The 24,081-nt window shown below is 40.2% G+C and overlaps 1 protein-coding gene across 2 annotated transcripts in view; it reads right to left on the reverse strand.

Annotated features, from left to right (window-relative positions):
* epha10 (EPH receptor A10) overlaps nucleotides 1–24,081 on the reverse strand; it is a 219,900-nt gene that overhangs the window by 71,157 nt on the left and 124,662 nt on the right. For both annotated transcript variants that reach the window (XM_084739711.1, XM_084739710.1), the window contains exons 4-5: nucleotides 15,062–15,217; nucleotides 7,483–7,812 (exon numbers count right to left, since the gene is read on the reverse strand). In XM_084739711.1, the coding sequence (XP_084595837.1) occupies nucleotides 7,483–7,812; nucleotides 15,062–15,217 (486 nt within the window). The remainder of the gene's footprint in view (nucleotides 1–7,482; nucleotides 7,813–15,061; nucleotides 15,218–24,081) is intronic.

A 24,081-nucleotide genomic window follows, 5' to 3' on the forward strand; every position in this document is an offset into this window, starting at 1 on the left:
ACACCATGCAAAACTCCCCCTTTCCCCTCGGTAGCCTGGAGACTTCTGATAAAACCCCATCTGTCTGGGAGAAATCCACTCCTCCACTGTGCATGTGCAGGAATCCAGTTTGAGGGGACGCTTTTAAAGAATTCAATTTGGTTTCAATGGAGGGTTTTAATCAGTCAACAGATTAAAAATGCTGCTTTTCATCCATTAAATAAAGAAAATCTTATTATATGCATACACAGGGTTGGGAGGGTTACTTAAAAAATGTATTAGAACAGAATAGCTAGATAGAAATACTATTCACAATATTTAAGTAATGTAAGTTTTATTAATTGTTTGTCCAAATATTCCTTCCTTCCTTTTGCCCAAATACACTTTTAGATTAATAGTGGTTAAATATGTCCATTTCAATGTACTTTGTTAAGTAGCTATTCACACTCAAATTTCATGTAAATTCAACTGTCATAAACTTATTCAGGTTTTGTTTTGTTTTTTACCCACACACCATCCTCGTCAGCAGCGTCACCACGTACAGTCCCAAGACATTTTCCAACAGTCAGTAGTAAAAGAATTGAGAGGTTAGATAGCTAACTGGATTTCTGTGTAGCTAACATTAGCAGTTGGTCTGTGTAACAAATATTAGTGGTTGGCAGCATCCGAAATTCCACACTAACAAGCTATTTAGTATGCTAAAACATAATGTGAAATCTTAATGTTCTTAGAATGAAATCAACAGGAAGTATGCAAGGAAGTATGCAAGGCACATATCAACAGGGAGTATCTAAGGTGAATACTGTTTCTGGGGAAATCTTACAATATGCAGGCAGTGGACACTACACTGGTTATTATATCCCACAATGCAATACAGTAGTGATGACAACAGCAACAACATAACAGACAAAGCCAGACAGCATCTAAGTCAGCTCTGTGCAATGTCAGTAACATTTCAATTTACATGTAAGTAAGGTTTCACTTTGCTAGGTGTAATATATTTTTTAAAATCTGTTCATTGGTGGCATGTTGGCATGGTTTCCATGGTTGCATGTGCGCTGCGCATAGTAATACAGAGTCCTTTATTTTAAAAAGTATGTAAATTGTAATCCTGCTAATGATTAAATGTATCTGTAATCTTTCTGTAACTGTAATAAAATACAGTTACATGTAATTTGTTACTCTCCAAGCCAGTGCATACATGTAAATGTGTTGTGGTTTTTGGCCACAATATATAAAACTCTTTAGCACCTTCTTTTTCAGTCTCAGACCGTACCCTTAAATCCTCAGGCTTTCCTGGCCCTCAGCTGCCAGCTAAGCCATACCACCCGCTGCTAACAAGCTTACTGTGCCCAGAAAAACAAATATGGTACAGTAAGAGAAGACAGGGAAAGAGTTGCGGAGAGGATCGAGAGAGACAGAGGTGAGGAGGAAGAGGGCAGCTGTGATTATGTCAAGACAGGCGGCAGGAGAAAGAGAAGATAGCGGAGAGAGTTGTTAGGGATGGAGAGGCAGGAGGAGGACGAGGAGGAGGAGGAGGAGGGAGAGAAATTACCATCTAAGAATAGTGAGTTTATGGGGAGAGCAGGAAAGGATAAGGTGGGGGAAATGAGGAAGGAAATAGAGGGTAAAAAAAGAAGAGGTTGGGATAGAGAGGGGAGGAGGATGTTAAAAGTAATAAAGAGACGATGAGGTGGCAAGAGAGAAGTGAGAGTGTGTGTGTGAGTGTGTGTGTATGCTGATATGTGTTAGCTTTGTTCCAAATCCCTGCTGCAGTATTCATAAAGGTCAGTGAGTTCTGATGGTGTAAAGTCTCGGTGTGGAAGTGCACACACATGTACGGACATGAGTTTAAGGTCTGGGTAGAAGCTTTTTTTTTTTTTTAAATACACAGCATTTCCTGACCATTGCCACCTTCTTATGTGTACAGAGACCCTGACCACTCCCCTGAGCATGTTTTCTAGTGAAAATATGTTGGACGTGTCCTGTAGCAAACATGAGACACACAGAGTCCTTATGGATTTAGTCTGAGTTGTCTACTGTTATGTTGTTGTTGTTGTCTATCCCTGTTAGGCCTTTCCACATGTATACATAATTCTAAAAACATATTTTATTCTGTGCAATGTCTAATATAGCTATGAAGATATTTAGGAACTTCATTTTCAGTGTTGAGTTTTTGGCTCATAACATCAGAATGTGCGCCATTGTCTCCTCTCTCCATTGTCTCCTTTGCTTTGACGTCAGTGTGTGAGCTGGTACCCAGCTTATTTACATGAGGGACTATTTTGTGCAAAGGAGGAGGGGAAACAAAACTTTTGAGTGTCCAGATCAGCCTGATCAACCGTCTGCATGTAGAAGGAATAACAACAAAAATGAGTGTTTCTGTGTTGTATTTACTTGAGTGACTCCGGAAAGCTGTTGATGCATTTGGACTGTCCCGACAAGGCCATCTTCTAGTACAGAGCCCCAAGTGAAGAATGCATTAAGTTATAACAACTCCTAACACTAGCTGAATCCACAAACTGCATCGCCATTGTACTTAAGTACAACGTTGAGTAAATCTACTTAGTTACATTCCACCACTTTTTCCACCAGCATCACTCAGAAGATATCCCACGCCTGATCCTACTGCAGCCCTCTTACACAAAGGCATGTGCACACAGCCCTAACCCACTTGACCCTAACGCAGAGCCCTGTATCGAGGAGAGCAGCCAAGAGTGTTGAGGTGATCTTCAGTTGGTTAGCTCTTGATCTGAACTACGCTCTGCTGGTCATGTGTGGAAACCACAGGTCTTTGAGCAAAAGCCGACATTCGGCTGGTGAAGGCAGGAAAGGTAAGACGAGGCACACGGGAGTAATTCTAAAGCACATTTCAAAATCAAATACCATTTTCAAAGCTCTCTCTCTCTCTCTCTCTCTCTCTCTCTCTCTCTCTCTCTCTCTCTCTCTCTCACACACACACACACACACACACACACACACACACACACACACACACACACACACACACACACAGTCAGGCAGCATTAAACACCCCACACCAAATGTCAGTCTAAATCCTCCCTGTCACAGAAAGTCTTCTCAAACCCCTGCAAACACACTCTCCTAACCCCTTGTCCAATCCCTCTGGATGACACGGTTAGCGGGACAACTCACACCCTAATACCCCATAATAACCACAAATCAACGCCATGGCAACTGCTGACAAGACAGACGGACAGGGAAGAGGAGATAAAAGGGAGAAAGGTTGAAAGAACCTTGGGGACGGGAAAAATAATCACCACAGGTTTGTCCTTTTCTGATATAGTGTCCCTAACCTTGTAGCTTGGGGTTTCTGGCTCGCTAAATCCCCTCAGGGAGCTGAGGACAGCTGTGGTTTGTTAGCCATGTTAGCATCATCCATGCTTTCAGAGATTTCAACTGATGTCAGATAAAAGGGTCTGGCATCACTAGAAAAGACAAATTCTAGAAAAAGCATGTGGCTCAGATTTTTTTTAAAATCCCCCTCCACACAAAAATGTGTTTTTCTCATGTTCATGTCACCTAAAATGTCTGACTGTACTGACTTGTATCGGTGCAAAGTTTCTCATTAAATAGGCATTTTCAAATTCCTCTACTGACCAAAGTGATGTCTGTGCACCTCCCAAAAATCTGAGATTCAAATGTACCTCATATAAGCCCATCACTGTTTAATATGCAAATACAGACAAAGAAACCTGAAACCTCCAGTGAGAGGTTAACATCACCTGTGTCAACAACATCAACTTACAAGGTAAGAAGAAAACAAACAGCATTATAAAATCAAAGATGTTAACTACACTTACCATTATGATACGTCTGTTCATTGCAGATTTTGGTGCACACAGTCTCCTAATCAGAGTCTTGGTCTGAGTGTCAAAGATCTCTGACTGAATCTCTAATTTTTACACACTTTAAAATGTGTCTGGAGGGGAACTTTAAATGGAAAGTACACACTCAAATCAAAATTAAATTAAGTAAAACTTTTGATAAAAAAAACACTGAACTCCATTTTACTCTGCAACTCTACGCTCTATTTTTTTAGCTTTATTTAACCTCGTTTTAGCTCATTATTTTTGTATTTCAGCACACGCTAAAGGTGTAATTATACTTCCACATCTGCAAAGGTCCCTGTGATGTCATTTCATCATCAGAGTGTGTATGCATTGACTCTTTGCAGACATCTGTGTATCCGATTTTTTGTGACTGTGCAGAATTGACTATGGCTTGTCCATGAGGCCAAGCTGCGGGCTACTATCTCTGTGTGTGTGTGTGTGTGTGTGTGTGTGTGTGTGTGTGTGTGTGTGTGTGTAAAAAGTGTCCCAAAACCGGACTCCAGATGGTACAATAAATGGAACAACTACACATAAAAAAGCTGAAGCAAAAGTTTTCACCGAATAAGCCAAGACAAGCTGACGGTACACCATTTACTAAGCACAAAAAAGGCTGAGATTCCAAGTTAACCATGGCTGATGAAGACACTTGCATTCAACAAACAAAGAGCTGCAGAGATTTTATCTCAGGATTTGAACTGAACATGAGTCAAATAGACAATAAACACAGAATTTAATCTGTTTAGTGGCCAAAATTAAACTTTAATAAGATGACTATGATGTTTTGAGCCTCCTGGATGCGCAAGGAGGCAAATGTTTGCTAAAAGGTTAGCTATAACAACTTCTTGCCAGATATTTCTCAATTCAACTTAAAGTTTAGACATACCATTGTTGGAGTACTGAAAAAGGTTACTAAAGGATATTAGGATAAAAAGGACATTTCGCTTTGTCTATGCAAAGCGAAATGACCTTTCTAGGAAAATACTGCAGGCTTTAACTCAGGACAGCGACAGAGACGTAGAGCTCTGGTGCATGCGCACACATATAAAGCTGTCCTTTAGCCTCTTACTCACCCTATGTGGTCCACATGTCCAGATGTTACACTTACATAACATTTACAGTTGGCCAACACGAGAATCTGGGCCACTGAGAAGTACATACATCCATTATAAATACTCTCAACATCAATCTTCTTAATGCCAGCCTTCTTTGCAAACACACAATCCCAGTCATGAACACCACTTTCGACACATGAGCTAAAAGACTGGAAGCATGTTTTTAATATTTCTTCAACAATAAAGCGAGAGTGCTTTTGTTACCATAAGCAAAGTGTTATAGCCTGCTCAAAACCAACTGTAGACCCATGCTGAGTGCCGCTGCCATCTCAGCACTCACATATGACTAACAGTTCTCCATTCAGTATGCAGCACATTTCTCTAAGCTAATTTCCAATTAGTGGCAAAAACACACTCTCACTTTCTCATTGTTTCTCCATCACCTGCTTCCCTGTGCAGCACCTTTCAGTCATCCTGCACTTCATCCCACATTTGCTTAATTACGCTTCACAATAATAGTTCTTTAAGCTTTTGCAAATAAAGGATTTGCAAGCAGAGTAAACAAGCTTTTTCAAAAAAAATATGCACAGTAGGTATGATGGGAAAATGTATGTGTGTGTTTGTGTTTGTCAGCGTTCAAGCCAGTTGTTGTGCATTATTTAGAGTGTGTGTGTGTGTGTGTGGTCTTTTCACACTTGAGCTCCTCCAAATAGTGGCGTTGCAGAGCTGGTTGACAGGGCTACTTGGCAAAGTGCTTTTTCAAGCCCCCGGCTAATGGCCTGCTGAAGACTTCTGCTGATGAAAATGAGATCACCTCCACCGGCGAGACTTTTTGCTCGGTCTGCAGTGACGGGCACACTGTCAGTATGAGAAAGGGGTCTGGTGTTGCTCTAAGCATACACACAAATGAGAGTCACTGCAGAATGCACATTTGATTTGAATGTCTCTGTGGATGTGTGCACAGTACTTTATGTTCCTGTATGCAGGGTGAGAATCTACATAAATTACAAGTATATTCAAAGGTCACTGTGTGTCTGAGGGTGGACATGAATCTATTTATGAACAGAGACACAGACAGCACCTGCAAGGGTGCTATTATATCTGCATATACTGTAACAATTTATTTGAAGTGTTGTGCATAAGAGTGACATAAGCAAGTCATGACACCTGTCATCAACATTGTTCCATTTGGTAAATTTTGTCTTTTTTTTTTTGACTCCAAGTTAACATCATTTGTGATGTCTTTATTATGGCAACTTGAAATTAACCAAGACAATGAAATCTGCTATTTTGTCTTACTTATGGCATCTGGACATTAGCCAAGATAACACAGCCTGTCAAAGTCTTTGTTATGGCAACTCCACATTATCAAACTTAACACTTACTTTTTACCATCCTATGTGGTTGGTTTTCACAAGACCTGTCATAAAGATGCTGTTAAGTTTTATTACACTGTCAAACACTGTTATAAAAGCCCTCAACAGTGTCTTCCCACTTACTGTCATCTTTATGCTAAGTCCAAAATGTATCACTTTAGTTGAGATCAAGGAAAACATTGTTTTGTTTAACGTCAAGTTGTCATAGCAATGTTGTCTTGGTTAAAGTCAAGTTGAAATAACAAGGACATTGTTGGCTTGATGAATGTCAAGTTGTAACAAGAAAGACACTGACAGGTTATGTAATTTCTCTTATGGTCAGGTTGGAAAAAAAACACACACACATTGTTTGCTTGATTCATGTCAAGTTGTTATAACAAAGACATTATTGTCTTGGTTAATGGCAAGTTGTAATAAGAAAGACACTGTCAGGTTATGTTGTTTTGGCTATTATCAAGTTGTCATGGCAAAGACATCTCAAACAATGTCAACTTACCAAATGACACCTAAAGACAACATACAGAAACATTCATAAAGACTCCTTTATCGTCATGACAGGGGTCATTACATGGTTATGATGGTGTCATGACCGTTGCATGAAAACGTCTTCAAATAAAGTGTTACTGAGGGTGTAGGGATACATTTGCTAATATGTGTTTTTGTTAATAAGTCAGCAGTGCTTTTATACATAGTGAAGGCCATACTGTAGATTGTCTGAGTCTTTATTTTAGGTTACATTGAACTGTACCGATTACAGAAGATTATATCCTGTAGTTGTGAAGACAGTCTTTCCCCCATAGCGAGGCTTTAAACATTAGCACAATCTATGGCAAAGTAGCACAAATATTAACTTTTATAAGAACTGCTGCAAAAACAGTGAAGTCAGCAAGATCGTCTTGGACTTAAAATGTGGCTTACTGCAAGATATTAAAATCGAGACACACATGCAGTGCAGGCTGATTAAACATTCATCCTTAGCTGACATGTAATGTAGTCTAAATGCACAAAGTATTTCAGAGATGTCCTAGTGCATCTCTTTGTCTCATTTGCTACATCCTCTTTTTGGAAAAGCAGTGTGACCTCATTCTCTCTCAGCAGTTGTTTGTTACCTGCAGACTTGTACTGTAATTTAAAATGTAAAGTGCTGTCATGTGTGAACCTGTGCTGTGTGTGTGTGTGTGTGTGTGTGTGGTTATTTTTAAGGATTAACGTGGGACTCACCAGGCAGGCTTGTCGACACGTTGACCTGAGTGTAGAACCTCTTGTTGGGCAGCAGCTCTGACACTCCGTTTAAGGCTTCTACGGAAAAGGTGTAGTTGGTGTTGGGAAGAAGATTGACCACAGTCACCGTTCTCTCCGTCAGGCCCACCTGCTGAGGCACAAAGCCGACGCTCGCCCCGCACGGCTCGCACTGCCTCCCGACACACCTCCGGCACCCCACGCTGTAGGTCAGATCCGCCCTGCCTCCCGTGTCGGAGGGTGCGGCCCACTCAAGGATCAGCGTGGACTGCTTCAGGGTGTACACCAAGTCTCGAGGTGGGGAGGGGGGCCCTGGAGAAACAAGAGTAAGAAAATTATATTTTGGTTTATTTTTAAAGGGAAAATCCATCATTCTTCTTGTAGATGTTTGGCCAGTATTGATGGGTAATGAGGTAATTAGCAATAAATTCTTCAGTGCCTGCAACATTGACTAATAAAGTTCAACTGCTGCAAAATCTGTCATTCTTCCTGCATGCTGTCACAGTGATGTAGTTGGTGTTAAGGAAGAACTACAGGCTAGGTGTGATACAAGAGTATTTTTGTCACCAAATGCTATGTTTAAACCAACAAAATAATGTAATAACATGCTCATCAGAACCCTGCATCCTGGTAGATGTAGGTGTTCCCAGCATGGCTCTGTGAGAAGGAAACTTGCATATCTTGGTCAATACAGCATGCACTGAATAATTTATTACTTGAAGTGACTACATTAACCATCAACACTGACTGGATAGCCACATAAAAGTGCAGAATCTTCCTTTTAAAAAAACAATTAGTTTAGCAGTAAGAGATGGGACTAGAACAATATGTATTCCCTCTTCTATAAACATCAATACGTAATCAAACACATCCTCACCTCTGCATTTGTTATGCAAAAGGTAAAATCCTTCTTTGTCTAATCCTGTCACTACATTCCCAGAGATATCAAGCCGTGCCAGTTATCAGCTTTGTTCACACTTCAAACTTCAGTTCAGAGATTAAAATGAAATTGGTCATTTCATGGTTCACAATGAATTTTGAACTTTGAAATTTTGAAGTTCACAGTTCCAAAAAATAATTTCTGTACATTCATTTCTCCTTTTTTTTAATTTAATTTCTAATAGGACTTCCTTTTACCAGCAGATTAATCACCACAGCAGGCAGCAAACCTGAACACCAACATACTAAACGCGAAAGCAGCCACAGAAACTAATGCATGAAGGAGACGAGAAGGGAGAGACAGCACCTAGGTGCAGCAGAGAATGGTGACCCATGGCATTTTCACCACAGTTTATTATACTGCAGCCAAATAAGGAGACGTTTCTTGGGAGACAAGCACACTTAGCAACACTAATATGTCTTTAAAAGTAGGCTTAATGAACAAAGAAAAGTTTTTGTATCACATCGACACTTCTGTTCTTATTTGCACTCTTGCTCTTTGCTGCATCACACTCTTTTTTTTTTTATCAACTGCGATGTGAGCGTGGAAAATTGCAGAGAGAGTTAATGGCGCTCAGGTCCATGGTTGTTATTTGCAAACTGATCTGGACATTTCACTCTTCACCAAAAACATGAGCACAGCCAACGAACAGTCAGTGCTCTTTTGGCTTGTTCATGCACAACAGAGTATTATACACACGTGAGTGAATTTAGCAGAAGCATTCTCTTCTCCCACAAAACATCCTGACAGACTAAATCCTTGTGTCCACCAACTGTAATCTCTGTAGCTGTTAAGTGTGAAGCTGGGGGATTTCTGTTAAAACGGTTTGTGTACAACCTCACCTGGATCAATAAAAACAATAATATGTTTAACTGTAACATATTACCTGCACACACTGATCAAACATCATGTTGCTGATGCTTGACATTTTTCGCATGACTGATGGACTAAGTGCATTGGTGATTATGGTGTGAGTGCATGAGCTCAACTTGCACATCATGCTACTGAATGATAATCCTGTTTGATCCAGGATTTGGTGCAAAGAAATTGGTTTGATGATGACCACTTGACCGTAATGGTCGTGAGCTATTGAAAATGTGGAGCTGTTGCTGTGTTACACTAGTATATTGCGGCGGCATCATTATGTTGTGGCAGTGGGAGTCAGAGAAAAACATTTTATTGGATTGAATTGGAGGAGGGATTATTGATGATGCAGACAGACATGAAAGCACTTGGTAGTAAAACCAGGGCTAAAAGCAGTAGCTGTGTGTTTTGTTGAAAAAAATTACTTAATCTTTCAAATTCATGACTTTTTTGAGAATGACATTGCTTTTTGTCTGAATATACACACGCACGAACATGGATTACAAGTTACTCCATTATGTGCTGATGTCAACAGAGCTGCGTGGAACAAATCTTCCACTTACCGTCAGTAAATAAAGATGAGTTGCCATGGAGAAGCTTTTAACTCCTCACATTTGATTTGAAATGAGAGTTGTGATATGCCAGAAGCATCACAAGAGTCTGAGCTGCCTACAATAAAGCTAGCAAAATTTGTGGTGGGACATGGCACATGTATCCCTGGACTGTACAAACCCCAATTCCAAAAAAGTCTGGACGCTGTGTAGAACATAAACTGAATATATGTATTAAACTGAATAGATCTGAACATCCCAGCTTTTATGGAATTAGGGTTTGTACTTGAGTTGTCAAAGTCAATGACATTTTTTGTAAAATTACATCATCCACTGTCTGATGCGCTGTGCTTTCATGTAATTTATAACCTCAAGTCTTTTTAAACCAACCAACACATGTGACAAAAGTGCTAAAAATAACATATACAGTCCAGTATTTAAATTGCCGTAAAATGTCAAGCTCAAGGACTGCAGCTCAACACTGAGTCAGTGTCCTGACTGACCTGTGCCTGCAGGTCCTTGCACACCGAGGCTAAATAGAGCTTAGGTCCATTAAAGGTCATGAATTTTATATGTGTCCCTGTATGTGTGTGCATGTGCTGTGCAATGAATAAGTGAAGGTGTGCTGCTCTGTGCGTGCTGTCAAACACATCACACACCACACCACAGCTGCGTCCCGCTCCCAGACACACGTGGAGCACAGACTTACATAAGCCCAGAGAGCATTCAGAGTGTGAACACATATACACAGCAACATATACACACACAGACACACACACACACACACACACACACACACACACACACACACAGACACACACACACACACACTCACATTTGATGTAGACACAGCTGGGCCTTTTAGTCACAACTCTCTACTTTCATGCTTTCTCAGTCTGGCACTCTCTTGAAATTCCCATTTTTACTCTTCTTCTCATCTTTTATTCTAAACGCCTCGTACTTAAACTTGACCTCGCCAACTCTCTTGCTCCTGCCTTTCCGTCTTTTGCCCTCTTTCACCCTCTATCCAAATAACTATTTCACTTATAGTAGATTATCAAGCTGTTTCTTCCCAGATTGGTTTGTGGAGCACAGAAAAACCAGAGCAGACACCAAACCTATCACTGCAGCTCTGTGTGTCTGGCCCAGTTGATTAACACGGGCACCAAATGGGAGCGGGCGACGCTTCGGGGGGCACTTTGCAGTGTTTCCGCACGCTGTGTGTCTTTCCTGTAGGCCTTCAGCTAAAATAAAGTTCAAGAAGGGGTCAGCTGAATTAAGTCAAGAGAAACTGTTTAAGCTTTCAAGGAGACCTGGCCAGTATATTATCATCTGTTTAGTAGAAACAAAGCAATAGGTAGCTATGCTGGCTGGCTAACGCTTGCTAACCACATTATCTAGCTTTACATATTAGGTATTATTAGTTCTACTCTCAACCTGAGTCAGCTATAGAGACTGTATTTTGAGTCTGGCACATCTTTTTTTTTTGTACAGGGACTGTTCGCTGTTGCTACCAAAGTCTAATTGTATGTTGCCCTGTAAAAAAAAAAGACATTCCTCTTTGAACTACTTTCACACTTGGCTAGTATTAGAATTTAAACATACTTGATGAGTATTAGTTTACACTATTGCCATTAAAGTCTTTGAAAAGTTTGCATTTAAGACTTTCCCTGCATCAGAACATAAAACTGTTATGCTGCAATTGCATCCGTCCTCCTGGAAGGAGGTTCCCATCGTTTTCAAAATCCATTTGCAGAGCCATATATTGGCAAACATTATGCATTACTTTAAGATATCTTTTTTATTATAGTTATTATGCCACAGTCGTTGCCACTGCAGTCCTGTCAGCAGCAGTTCCACCCTGCCAAAACTGAATACAAAGAAACATTTCACTTTCACTGCTTCCAAAGTTTTACTTTGCCTCCTCACTGCAACCACAAGATGTTTAACAGTGTGCTGAAATGGGAAATTTGTAAATAATTTGTAAATCATTAACAGTGGTAATTAATCATGTCTGGAAGTGTTACAAAATGAATCTCATTTGAAATAATGTAGCCGTGTGTTCTTTCACTTTTTCAAAAACTTCAAACAATGAAAAGTCTTTTATTTCAAAGAGACAGCAGCGGCTTCTAACTGTGGTAAACACATTAGGGTTTAGATTCTTCACAGGCATTAATGGCAAAGGGAAGAGAATAAAATTACACTGGTATTATTCTTTAATTGCTGAGATAATAAGGTGTGCATATCAAACCTCTTTGATCTGGCAAAATCTCCCTTTTTTCCTTTGCTCTTATAATTCTTGACTCATCAGCTTTTCGCTTTCTTTCTCCATCCGTGCCATGCGGTGGATTAGCCGAATCTGGGGATGATCATAATTACCGAATCAATAGTATAATTAATGTGGTCATTAGGCTGCTATAAATGTTATCACGCAGGGATCAGAGAGCTCAGCGATCAATATTGTAATTACATCCCTCCATCACAGTTAGCATAAAAGCTAGTATGACCACACACTTACACACATATATATATACACACACAAGTGAGTGTGTATGTATACAAACACGCACAGACCTGGTGACCTGAAGGTTTTACTGCCTTGAGTACTCCTGCGATATAGAGCCCATTATTCCTCCATCTAATTACTAAGTGAGCCTATATCAATAGGCCGCTCTCCATGCAGGAATCAATAAGGCTACCCTGTACGGTCTTTGTCTTATTGGCCTTGTAGTGCATCTTTATTGGAGGAGAGTGGTCTTCAGCATATGAGACGGGGTGAGAAAAGGTAAGAGGTGAGGGATGAACGGACAATGCGCGGACAGTGGGGATGAGATTATGGAGTTTGTCGCTCGAGGATAGAGGGATGAGACTTCAGTTTGACAGAGGGAAGAAGGATGGGGTGATAACACGCACAGATGAAAGGATGAAGAGAAAGGGAAATGTGAAGAGGCAGTAGGTACAAAGAAGAGTGATGAGTGGCCGACTTAAGAGGACAGACGGAGAGAATGGAGGGAAATGTGTGTTCAGGGGTCAAAAAGAAAAGGCCGGGGGGGGGGTAGAAAAAGATGGGGTGGCCTGGTGAAAGGGAGGGGGGTAATGGATGTATAGCAGAAAATGGATCTGTAATGTCAGGAGAAACGGTGGAGGAATATGGGGAGAATGTACAAGGTTAAGCAAAAAGATGGAGAGAACGGGGTGATGGGCTTTTTGGACGAAAACAGGACATAATGTGGACCTAATGCAAGGAGGAGGCATGAAGGATGGATGATGATAGAGGGATAAAGGTTAAGAGGCAGAGAAAATGGCTGCAGTGGATGGATACATAATGTGTGTATACTGGTAGATGAAATAGAAATGGTGTAATCACAGGTCGGGTGGGAAGGCAGTCCACCTTGAGGGGACAGCTGGAGGATTTTCTGAAGTGGTATTTATCCACAACTAATATATATTTTAGGTGTGAACTATGTGTATAATAATTTTAACGCTTTAACTTGCCATCAGACAGATTTTTCTGAAGGGGGACAGCCAAACAGCGCTCTCTTAAAAGCCCCCCAATTGTGGCAAAAACTGCATTTTTACCTCGCAGGACACAAGGGTTGCTGGTCTACCACTGCCTCGATCAGTTAGTTTAACTGTGTTATTGTTTGACAACTGAATCTGAACTAACCTTTTAAAACACAGAGCATAACATAACATAACATAACTAACCAATCGAGGCAGCGGTAGATCAGTAACCCCTGGTAAAATTTCTGTTTTTTTTCAATGAAGTTTGGTTGGTTTCATTATTTGGCTTATATTATGGTATTTTCCTGTCGAAAAGGCTGCCTGACACTTAAACTTAAAATAGCATGCATGGTCATGAGGATTTTGTGTTTTCTCCATGGAGGATCAACTCTACAAATTTGGTCAGACAAGGACTGGATTTATCTGATATCCGTAAAATGTATGACATCTAAAACTGTCAAAATAAATCTCCAAACAAGACAGCAAATGTTCTATGTTTATTGATGCTATCAAGGGGAAGCAGAAAACCAGAAAGAAAAAGTGACACTTGTTAGAGCGTACACATTCAGTAAAATCTCATCATAACTTTTTCAGTCGAGCAGCTCAAAACATATATCCTGGCTTTAGTTTGGGACGGACTTGTCCCTGGTCAATAATCTGATGATGATTAAAGGAAACATGTATTTGGGTGTATTTTTCTACATGACAGAAATGCAATAGCAGAGGAGGGGTAATGAGGTGAAGGAGAGGTGAAGGGTGTGGGAGATGAGACATGGAAATGGCATGATGATGAGGAGGAGCTGGAGACGGGAGAATGAGGATGGATGGTGGGACAGAAACTGGAAGAGAGGTGGGTGCAGGTCAGACGACGAGGTGATGAGATGAAAAGGGGGGAGGTGGATGAAAGGATGCAGGGTGAAGGACGGGTTAAACCACAGGGACAAAGTGGTCTTTGAGAATAAAGAGGCAAACGGCATGCACAGACATATGAAAGGCTGAATGTGTGGGTGTGGTAATGATTGGCTTACAAACATCAAACTACTCACTTAAAGGAGAAATATAAAATATATTTACTAAAAACCAGAAAATGACCATGATATGTCATTAGACATTAAGGAAACACGCTAAGTTGAAGAACGCTACAGCTGCAGTGTCGTTGTTTGAAATTCCTCTTTAGGCCCGTAACTTGAGTTATTATTTGCCCGCTTCACATAAATTAGAGTTCAAATTAATGCCGAATGTTCGCCGAATGAGTAAATGTCTGTTTAGGAGTCGTTAAGAAATCATTAATAATCTTTTTGAAGGCGCAGATGTTTGTAATGGTTAAATTGACCAATTTGTTAATGGAGTTTGGCAGGCAGTAAGACAAGCAGTCACTGAACTCCTGTGTATTTTCAGAGCAGTGGGCTTCTGTTTTCAGGAAACAGGCTTATCTCTTTCGTCACTTGTTACTGGGGGGGTAACAACTTGCTTCAACCATAGATTATATATTCAATCGGATTTCAGCCTATTTAATAAACAATATATGGCTCCAACTCATGATTTGTACTCATTTTTGGTCATGTGATTGCTACATATTGCTCCTTTAATGCATAAAAGTCAAGATGAAACAAGAGCGATTTAGTGAGAGTCACTAGTGAAGGAAAAAGGACAGTTTGAGTGGACACACACACACAAATATAAACATATATAATCTTCTTACTTGTGCATGGTGCTGAGGGTGTGTCCAGGGGGGTTCTGAAGTGGTCCTCCTCACACACACACACCACTGATCCCTCCTCCTCTGCGACACTGTTGGCCGGGCATGGAAAACACTCCTGCTGCCTGGAGGACATCTTGTAAGAGCCAGGGGGGCACGCTGGAAAAGGACACACAAAAATACAGTACGTTTAGACACGTCCAATAATTCCTGCTTTCCTTTAGCTGAACAAGAGGAATCCCATTGAGAGCTGTATTTTGAAGAGATTTCTGCAGAGGGGATGAACACAAATCACACTGTTATGTAAGAAATTTAAAAGCATGAGCTATTCCTACAAAGAGGGTAATAAAAGTTCTTCAGCTCTTTTAAAAATAATTTAAAGCCATTTTATAATCACTGCAGCACTGAAACTTCAGTATTACACTAAGCAGAGCAAGAGCAGCATTTTAAAGTCTACGGAAAAACCACTAATCTCCTTTTTAATTCATGGGAGAGAAAATTAAGAATGAATGGAGGGAAAAAAAAAGAAAAGCAAGTGAATCCACAGGGAAGTACAGACGAGATAAAAGATATGATTAAGGGAGAAAAGTAGAGGAGACTTTGGCTTAATCCATCTGACAAACACAATTCTCACATTACGTGTGATCAGTGGCCTTGGCAAATGGCATCAAAGGCTGCTGCTGGATTGAACCAGCTAAGGCAAACGAAAACAAGCTGAGGCAATGTGCAGGCACACAACTGCAAAACCCCCAAAAGTTGTTGTTTTTCAAATTCCCTACTTTATTTCTCCCTTGCGTACCCTTTTAAAGGAAATATGAAACTTTCAGCAACAGATGTTGTCACCCTTCACCTTTTTAACGTCATGACCACTGGGCAAAATATCAGAAAAATAGTTAATCAAGACTTTGGGTGTTGTACAAGCAAATTTTAAACCCAACCTGGACACCCAATCCTCTCCAATTTTAGAGCAATTTCAAAACTGCAGTTTCTTTTGAGAATCCTAGAAAAAGCTGTACAAATACAATTGCAATCATCTTTAAACACACATGGTATTTTAGAGATTGTACAAGCCCTCCACAGCACTGAACCTGCACTCTAAAAAGTTTTTATCAATCTTTTATTAGCTGCCGACTCTGTAATTCCTTCATTCTTATGCTTTTAGATCTTGCAGCTGCGTTTGACACAGCTGACCACGAGATTCTCGTCTCTCATGTGGAGCGCTGTGTGGGCATTAAAGGTACTGTGTTGGAGTGGTTTCCTCCTCAGCTCCTCTCCCATGTTAAGTTCCTCGGGGTTCGCTTTTCTCTTTTTATGCTTCCCCTCGGATCCATTCTCAGAAAATACAACCTCTCATTCCACTGTTACCCAGATGACAGTCAGATTTATCTGCCGTTGGACCAGAGAGATGGAAACTCTCTAAAACCCCTGCTGGATTGTATAAAGGATATCCAACCTTGAATGGCCTTAAACGTTTTAAATTTTAATGAGAACAAAACTAAAGTGCTGATATTTGAGCCGATACATGGACCTATGTACCCTGAAACCAAAATTCAGGCATAATAATGGATAGCGATTTTTAACCTGGCAAGCAGGAAACTAGCTTTTTCCAGTTGAGGCTGGAAGGACTTGACCCTAGATGAACTAAAGTCAAGTCCTTTTTATCTTTTAGTGGTTCTGAACAGGTTTTACCTGCTTTTATCATGATCAGACTTGACTACTATAATGCACTTTTTGTTGGTGTCAGCTGGGCCTCCCTTTATTTCATGTTACCCTATGTTATGTTATGTTAACATTTAATTCTCATGTCTTTATTTACTATATTTTGTATCCCAGTTGGTTTTAACTTCAGTATTTTTATGCATCTGTTCTTGTGGCTGCAACTTTCTCTCTCTCTCCACCTTCAATCAAATGTGCTAAATAAATGCTTGCTTATGGTTTTTGCTGTATTTGCTTCTAAAGCACTTTGGTCAACTGTGTTTGTTTTTAAATGTACTCTATAAATAAATTTAGATTGGACTGCATTATTAAACACTTTTCTTCCAATATCTCCCTCTACAGTCTGTGACAGCCAATTACAAAACAGAAGACGACGAAAGGTGAGAATGTGGGCGAGGGCGATAAGCACCCATGACCTTACATGTGCAGCACACAAGACTACACACCATGTAACAGAAGCTTATCAATGCATGTGTGACAACGGGCGGCGCGTAAACACACAGAGAATAAAACAGGTTATTTTACACTCTCCCTCTATGCAGTTTCATTTTCCACTTGCCGTGCCTTTGTAGCAGGTGATAATGGGTGTGAAATCAGGGAGCTGGCTACCGCTCGATGCTCCGCTCCGGTCTCCGCTCTTCTGAGACTGATTTCTAAACAGCCGGTCTGCTTTAGCAACTCTGGTATGCCCTCCCTCTCTTTTCCTCTCTCTCCTCTGCTCTCTGCAAATACTATCCTTTTCATATTCTTCTTATCTTTTGTTTTCTGCTCTTGCTCTGCCTTTCTCCTCCTCCTTGTCTGTCTCTCATCTGCCCCTCTTGTCTTAATCCCCTTAGTTTAAATTTCTCTCCCACCTCCAATTAGAAGCACATAACCTCCAACAGGCTTCCTTCTCCATGCATAAAACACCACAGGTTTGAGCGGCTAGAAGGAAAGGCTAGATGATAGATGGAGACATACCTGGACTTATTGGATAAATACATGCCCCGATACAAGAAAATAAAAGACATTGCAGAGTTAAAGACTTCCACAACCATCCATCATTTTCCTGTTTGAGGACACCTCAGGGAGCAATCTCACTATTGGACACTTACCAAAAACCAGTGGAGAGGACTGTTTAATGAAGTCGAGACAGATAATTAAAGTAATCAAGAAGATTTATTCAAGGTTGTGCTGACTGAGTGGCTAACACTACCAACATAGCAACCTAAGTCAAATAAATTATTCAGAGTTTTTTTGCTCATTTTCTTGGTTTTTCTCTTTTTTTTCTCATTTTAAGTTTCCTTATTCAACAAATTGCTCCACAAGACAAAATAATGTCAGATGAGGTGCAAATACTGCCAGTTATAGACTATTGATTAATTTTCAATTTATAATCAGTTAAATTCTTAGTAGCGATTAATCAAGTCATGATTAATCATTAGCATCCCTAATTTGCTTCCAGGTGAGAATAGACAGCCATTTCATCTCTTAGTTCAGCTATAAAGAACGACAAATTTGCTGTGAATTAGAGGCTGTGGTGGATGGATGGGATAAGTGCAGGAATTTAAAATAAACGATGAATGACTAGGATTTGAATTTAGAGTGAAATTAGAAGTCAGAGTTAGCTTTAAGCCCTTCAATATTATTACCACTTTTCAGTTACACTTTGGTTAGGTTTAGGAAACTGTCATGGTTTGTCTCTGCCATGTAGGTGTAAATATCCACATTGATTATTTACATCCCAAGTGTAAATAGCATTGTTGTCTTGAAGATATATACCAAAACTGCCATCAGGGTTTAAACACCACACAAAATGAATCCCTGCCATCTTTGTGTATCATGATATCACGGATTTTGGTACAGTACCACAAAACATATTATTGCAATACTCAGGTGTATCAACATTTTCTTACATCCATACAATATGCACAGTGTGTGAAGCCCCTCTGTCCTGTAGACCCTCAGCTATGTCATCATTACAATTATGTGATAAAATTTAGAGTAAGAGCTTTATGATTTATGGCACCAAGCTAAACAGCAAGTGGAGTTTCATGTAGAGGATCGCTGGAGCATCTTTCCTACCTCTGGCACTGTGTCACACTAGAATACAGTCAATTAGGCAGAGAGGAGACGACAGGTCTGTGTGGGAGGCAAGTTGAGGCACACACAGCAGGTGCAAAGACACACACAAAAGATGCTGTCCTAAAACGCTTCTGGCTCGTGGACATTCATCAAGACACAAGCACAATAACGAAGTGGGCCTCTGTTATCCCACCTCTTTTACTCAGCCACTCTGACAAAACACACACACACGCACGCACAAAAGGCCTGCCATCACACATCGATTAGCGGGCCTCGCCAGCCCCTCCGGGCTCAGACCAGAGTGAGTGTGCATGCGAGTGCGTTTTGCGCCTGTGCGTACATGTGAGTTGTGAGGCTGTAAGAACCTTGTAATCGACTTTCTAATATCTGTCATTACACAGAGAAAAGCCTCTCGCTTTCAGCTCACAGCACAGCCAAGCATGGGGACATAACAGAAACACACACACGCCCTGTCAAGCGGCTCTGGAGTAGACTCTCTTTGTTCCTGACCGTGCTGCTGCTATCCTTCCCCCGCCACGCCAAGGACATCAAGCGTGAATAGCACCCGAATCAAGGCAAAATTATGCATAGATCTATGAGAACAGAAATGGGCTTCGCATTTTCTACCTATCATGCTTAAAAGCAGGCTAGCCATGTTCGTTGCTGGCTACAATCCCGACTTATCTCTTCAATTCAGCGTGGATGCACATTTCGCCAGCCCACCTTGGAAATGTGTGTCTAATGATAGGGGTGTATCAAGACAATATGTGCAGCTCAGATAACAAAAGGAGCTGGCCCATCATTCTCCACAGCAAGGCATCATTCGAAGGCACGCCAACAGCCAACGCCAGGAAAGGTCACATCAGTCAAAATGGGCCAACAGCCATCTGCCAATGGGAGAATGTGGGATCTCTAAAATACATCCAACAGCGGGAGGAAAAGAAGATGCTTGTGAGGAAGACCACTCCAGTCATTAGAGGACATGCTTTTTTTTTTCATCCCTTTGGCTTTTCATTGCCAAGGTATAGAAGTTAAACTGGAAGTGAGAGCGTCGGGGAGAGAAAAGGGAGAGGGGGTGGTTAGAGAAATAGAGAGACAGAAGGAGAGATCTGCCAGGACAGCTGGCAAACCAACTGATCAATTTGTCCTATGTGCCAACGGGGAGCCTCGATTAAATGGAACATGGTTGCACATGTACACACACACACACACACACACACACACACACACACACACACACACACACACACACATACACAAACACATATACAGACATATTTCTTCAAGGTGTCATAATATAGATATGCAGTGACACGCCAGCTCCTATAATGGAGGGTGGGGTGGAGGATGAGGCAGGAAACCAACTGCTGCGAGAGATAGTTAAGAGAGACAGAGACACCAACAGACACAGATGGTGCGTGAGAGACAGAAAGACGGGAGGCTGCGCATTGTACAAAGAAAGGACATTAAACAGGGAGCAAGAGTGGACTCCTTCAGCTTGACAGATAGACAGAGGCAGAAAAAAAAAACAGATAACACGGACATGTAACGCATACAGATGAGAAACACGGAAACAAGAAGTGACAGTGAGTGAGACTGAGGTCATCTGAGGGAGTATGTGCAACCATATATCGTCTTTTGTTGTCCTGTCTACAAGGACTTAAGGAGTGGACTTTTTAGTAAAATTTTGTCTATTTATGTTGGATTCTTTTTGGAAATATAAATAGTATCTATTGGGGTCTATAACAGTATCAATGTTCAGAATGCAAAGCCTGTGGATTGTACGATAAAATGAGAAATATAGCAAAAACTTGGTATCCATCTAATCAGATAAAGGATAATTAAACATTCATGATCCAAATGATACTTCAGAGATTTCACCAGTTTCACCATCTAATGAACAAAAACTAAAAGGCCAAAGAATCCACATTTGAATGAGCTCACAAATTACTTTAATAGACTTTTGTCTTTGTGGGAGGAATCAATTTACAGTTTGCCCTTCTCTTATTTTCCCTTCCCCGTCTTTTCTCTAACCTTAAACATGGGCATTAATAAATCATGAAGCACTTAATACAATAAATGTGGGCAATGAATTGTTTCTTTGCCTCCTTGACAGCACACATTAATTAATATTAATAACACTAAAAGAGGTTTGCTTTAAACATTTGCACACACACGCAGCTTAACCAACACACAGAGCCACCGAAGAATAAACACAAATATGCACACGAAACTGAAAACCTTACTTTTGTACATATACACAATCAAAACAGACAGACAGGAAATGACACTACAATTTACACGCTAGTTTTACAAGGCATGGAGCAAAAATAGAGAGAGGTGATGGCATGATGACGGAGAGATACAAAGGAGACGGGATGTGATTCCAGCAGGTGGAAATCAATAATTCAAAGAGCTTTAATTCAGATCAGTGCCCTCTGTGTGGCTGATGCTGATTCTGATGCTAATTCTTTTAGCTGGTAGGCAGCTTGAACACCCACAAAATGAATTCTCATTACCATCAAACAGCTTTGAAGGTCTCTTCAACACACACACACACACACACACACACACACACACACAAAACTCCAGGTCAGACAGGTGGGCGGGCTGGAGAGAAATGACTGATTGGGTCGTTTAAGTGTTTCAGGTTGGATCAATCTAGAAAATTGTGAAATGATGATGTTATGGTACCCAGATGAGTCTGACTGAAGTGGACCAGTTGAAATTGGACCGAAAAGGATGGTCCACTGGAAAAAAAAAAAAAAAGTAAACTAAACTAACTAAATAATGGGACTTGAACTGAAGAGAATGGGATTTGGACCATGCTGGACCAGAATAAAATGTTTAAATAAATGAACTCCAGCCCAAGTGTAGAGTAGATTTAGAATATCCTGGAGCTTATGGAAATGAGCTTGGAGGGTTGCCACTGTGAAACCCCAGACTTGTGGTAGAAGTGTGAACAATGAACGGAAAATCCCCTTTTTCCCAAGAAACAACCAGGAAAGACACATATACGGTTCCCTCTATTGATCAAGCAAATGTCAGCGGGAAGAGTGGAAGAATGTGTGTATCTGTGAGGCTTAGGATGGTGCTTTTAGGTAAACACAAATGTCAACATGCTCGCAATTACTATTTCAAAATGCTGATGTTTAGCAATTATGATGTTTACCATTGTCACCATGTCGTTTTTACCCCAGTAAAATTTGAGTAAGCTTGGTACCTGACAAAACTTTGGTCAACTTTCTCCTTTCCTGTTTTCTGTATTTTGATATGCTATGTGCTAGGTTCATCTGTGCCAAAGAGATAACTAAATTTTGAAGATGGTTAAAAGATGTAGATGGGGGACCTGTAAAAGTCATACACAGGCTATAGTTATAGCTTAAGTTAGCTAATGCTAGCAAAATGCTAGGTAACTTGTTACACAACAATTCAAATACATTAGCTTGGTAGTTAGCTGGTGTTTTGCTAACATCAGCTATTAGATGTGGTTAGCTAACGACTGATGCAGATTAGCTTGTTAGGTAGCTAGAGTTGTGCTACAGAGCTTGGTACCCAGCTAAACATCGGCCATCTTGACCCTTTCCTGTTTCTGGTATTTAGATATGCTATGTGTGAGGCTTATCTAAGTTAATAAGAAAAGAAAATGTTAAATATAGTTAAAATATGTTGCAGGGGAACCTGTAAACGCAACATATATAGGCATATAGTCACATCTCAGGTTAGCTAGTATTACTAGCTAATGATTGCTATGAATAAGCTCGCTAGTTAGCAAGTATTTTGTTAACATTAGCTAATCAGATGTAAATACCTAGGAAAAAATTGATGTAGATCAGCTACCTTGTTAGCTACATATTTTTCAATAGCGTAAATCACTAGCTAACTAGCTAGCTAACCCCTGACATAGACATGCACAATCTACTTTGTTTTGTTTTTCTGTGTTTCAAATTTAAAATATCTCCAGCACTAGGACATTCTGAGTTAGCCAGCTGCTCACTCAGTTGCAGTCTCTTGTTACATACAGTCCACAGCTCAGCACCATCTCTGCATGGACGTCCAATTCATAGAATTCTGGAGCTCAAAAAAATATGGATACTGGATATCTCTGTAAAACTGTTTAATTACTAATAAATTAATTAAGCTGTGCTACAAGATTGCAGCTATGGGCTTAAAATTGCATTAGGCTATTAAATGTAATTCAAAACATCTGACTAGGGGATCTGGATTGGGACATGGAGCAGTGATGTTCCTCTGATATCTGATAATTGTGTTACATTGGCTAGCTAGTGTCTTTTTTCTTACATTAGTTAACTTAGGATGTAATTAACACTGTGACATGTCTAAGCAGTCTACAGGAAACAAGAAAAGAGGAAATTAATCAGGGTTCCAAAAAGGGCAGAGCTTACAGCAGGAGTGGTTCAGTTTGATCTGATGATGGTGGTGCTAGATAAAGTTTTTCCAATTCATCCTGAAGGAAACATGATTGTATACAAAACTGTATACATGTCTCTACACAAATTTCATAACAAGCTTCCCAATAATTATTCTCTGAAAACTGAAATATCATGGTGGCACTAGATAAAAAAAAATAATAAGGGATCATTAAAATCTGGTGGAACATAATTTTAAACCCATGTTATTGGTCTCAAAGTCAAAATGCTGCAGATGTCCTCCATTTACATAAGAGTTTTCTTATAAGAGTTCTCTAAGGCAAGTGCAAGGCCTATTATAAAAAATAAATTATTCCTGTCAAGATTAAGCCTTGATAAATACTGAAAAATATACATTAGCTGTACAAGTTAACTGCTTCATTATTAATAAAGCTAGGTTTTATAAAATAAAATAGACACAGGGTCCCTGCTTTTATGCTCAGCAATATCTATGAACCAGTCTCAGAGGTGGAATGTGAAAAAAGTACATTATACACATTGTCTTGTCTACTGAGTGGCTTTTTTTCGGCAGCGAGACACAGAGCCTGAGAGCAGCTTTTTACACCAAAAATGATATCAAATAAAGAGCACAAATTAAGTAAGCACGAATTATTAAATCAGCTCCTACCGGGCTCTGCACAAAACAGTGCAAATGTTTTCCAAGTCAGTACAGTTTATTGGGGGTTAAGTATCACATCTTCAGTAATAAAGCTTTCGTTTTCTAGTGTTATAGCCTGACATTAAGTGACTGATGAAAAAGGCAATTTCGTGACACTTTCCACGGTCTGCTTTTTGGAGACAACAATTTTCTCT

Source organism: Lutjanus erythropterus, chromosome 16, assembly GCF_056507025.1.
Source record: "Lutjanus erythropterus isolate fLutEry1 chromosome 16, fLutEry1.hap2, whole genome shotgun sequence".
NCBI lineage: Eukaryota > Metazoa > Chordata > Actinopteri > Lutjaniformes > Lutjanidae > Lutjanus > Lutjanus erythropterus.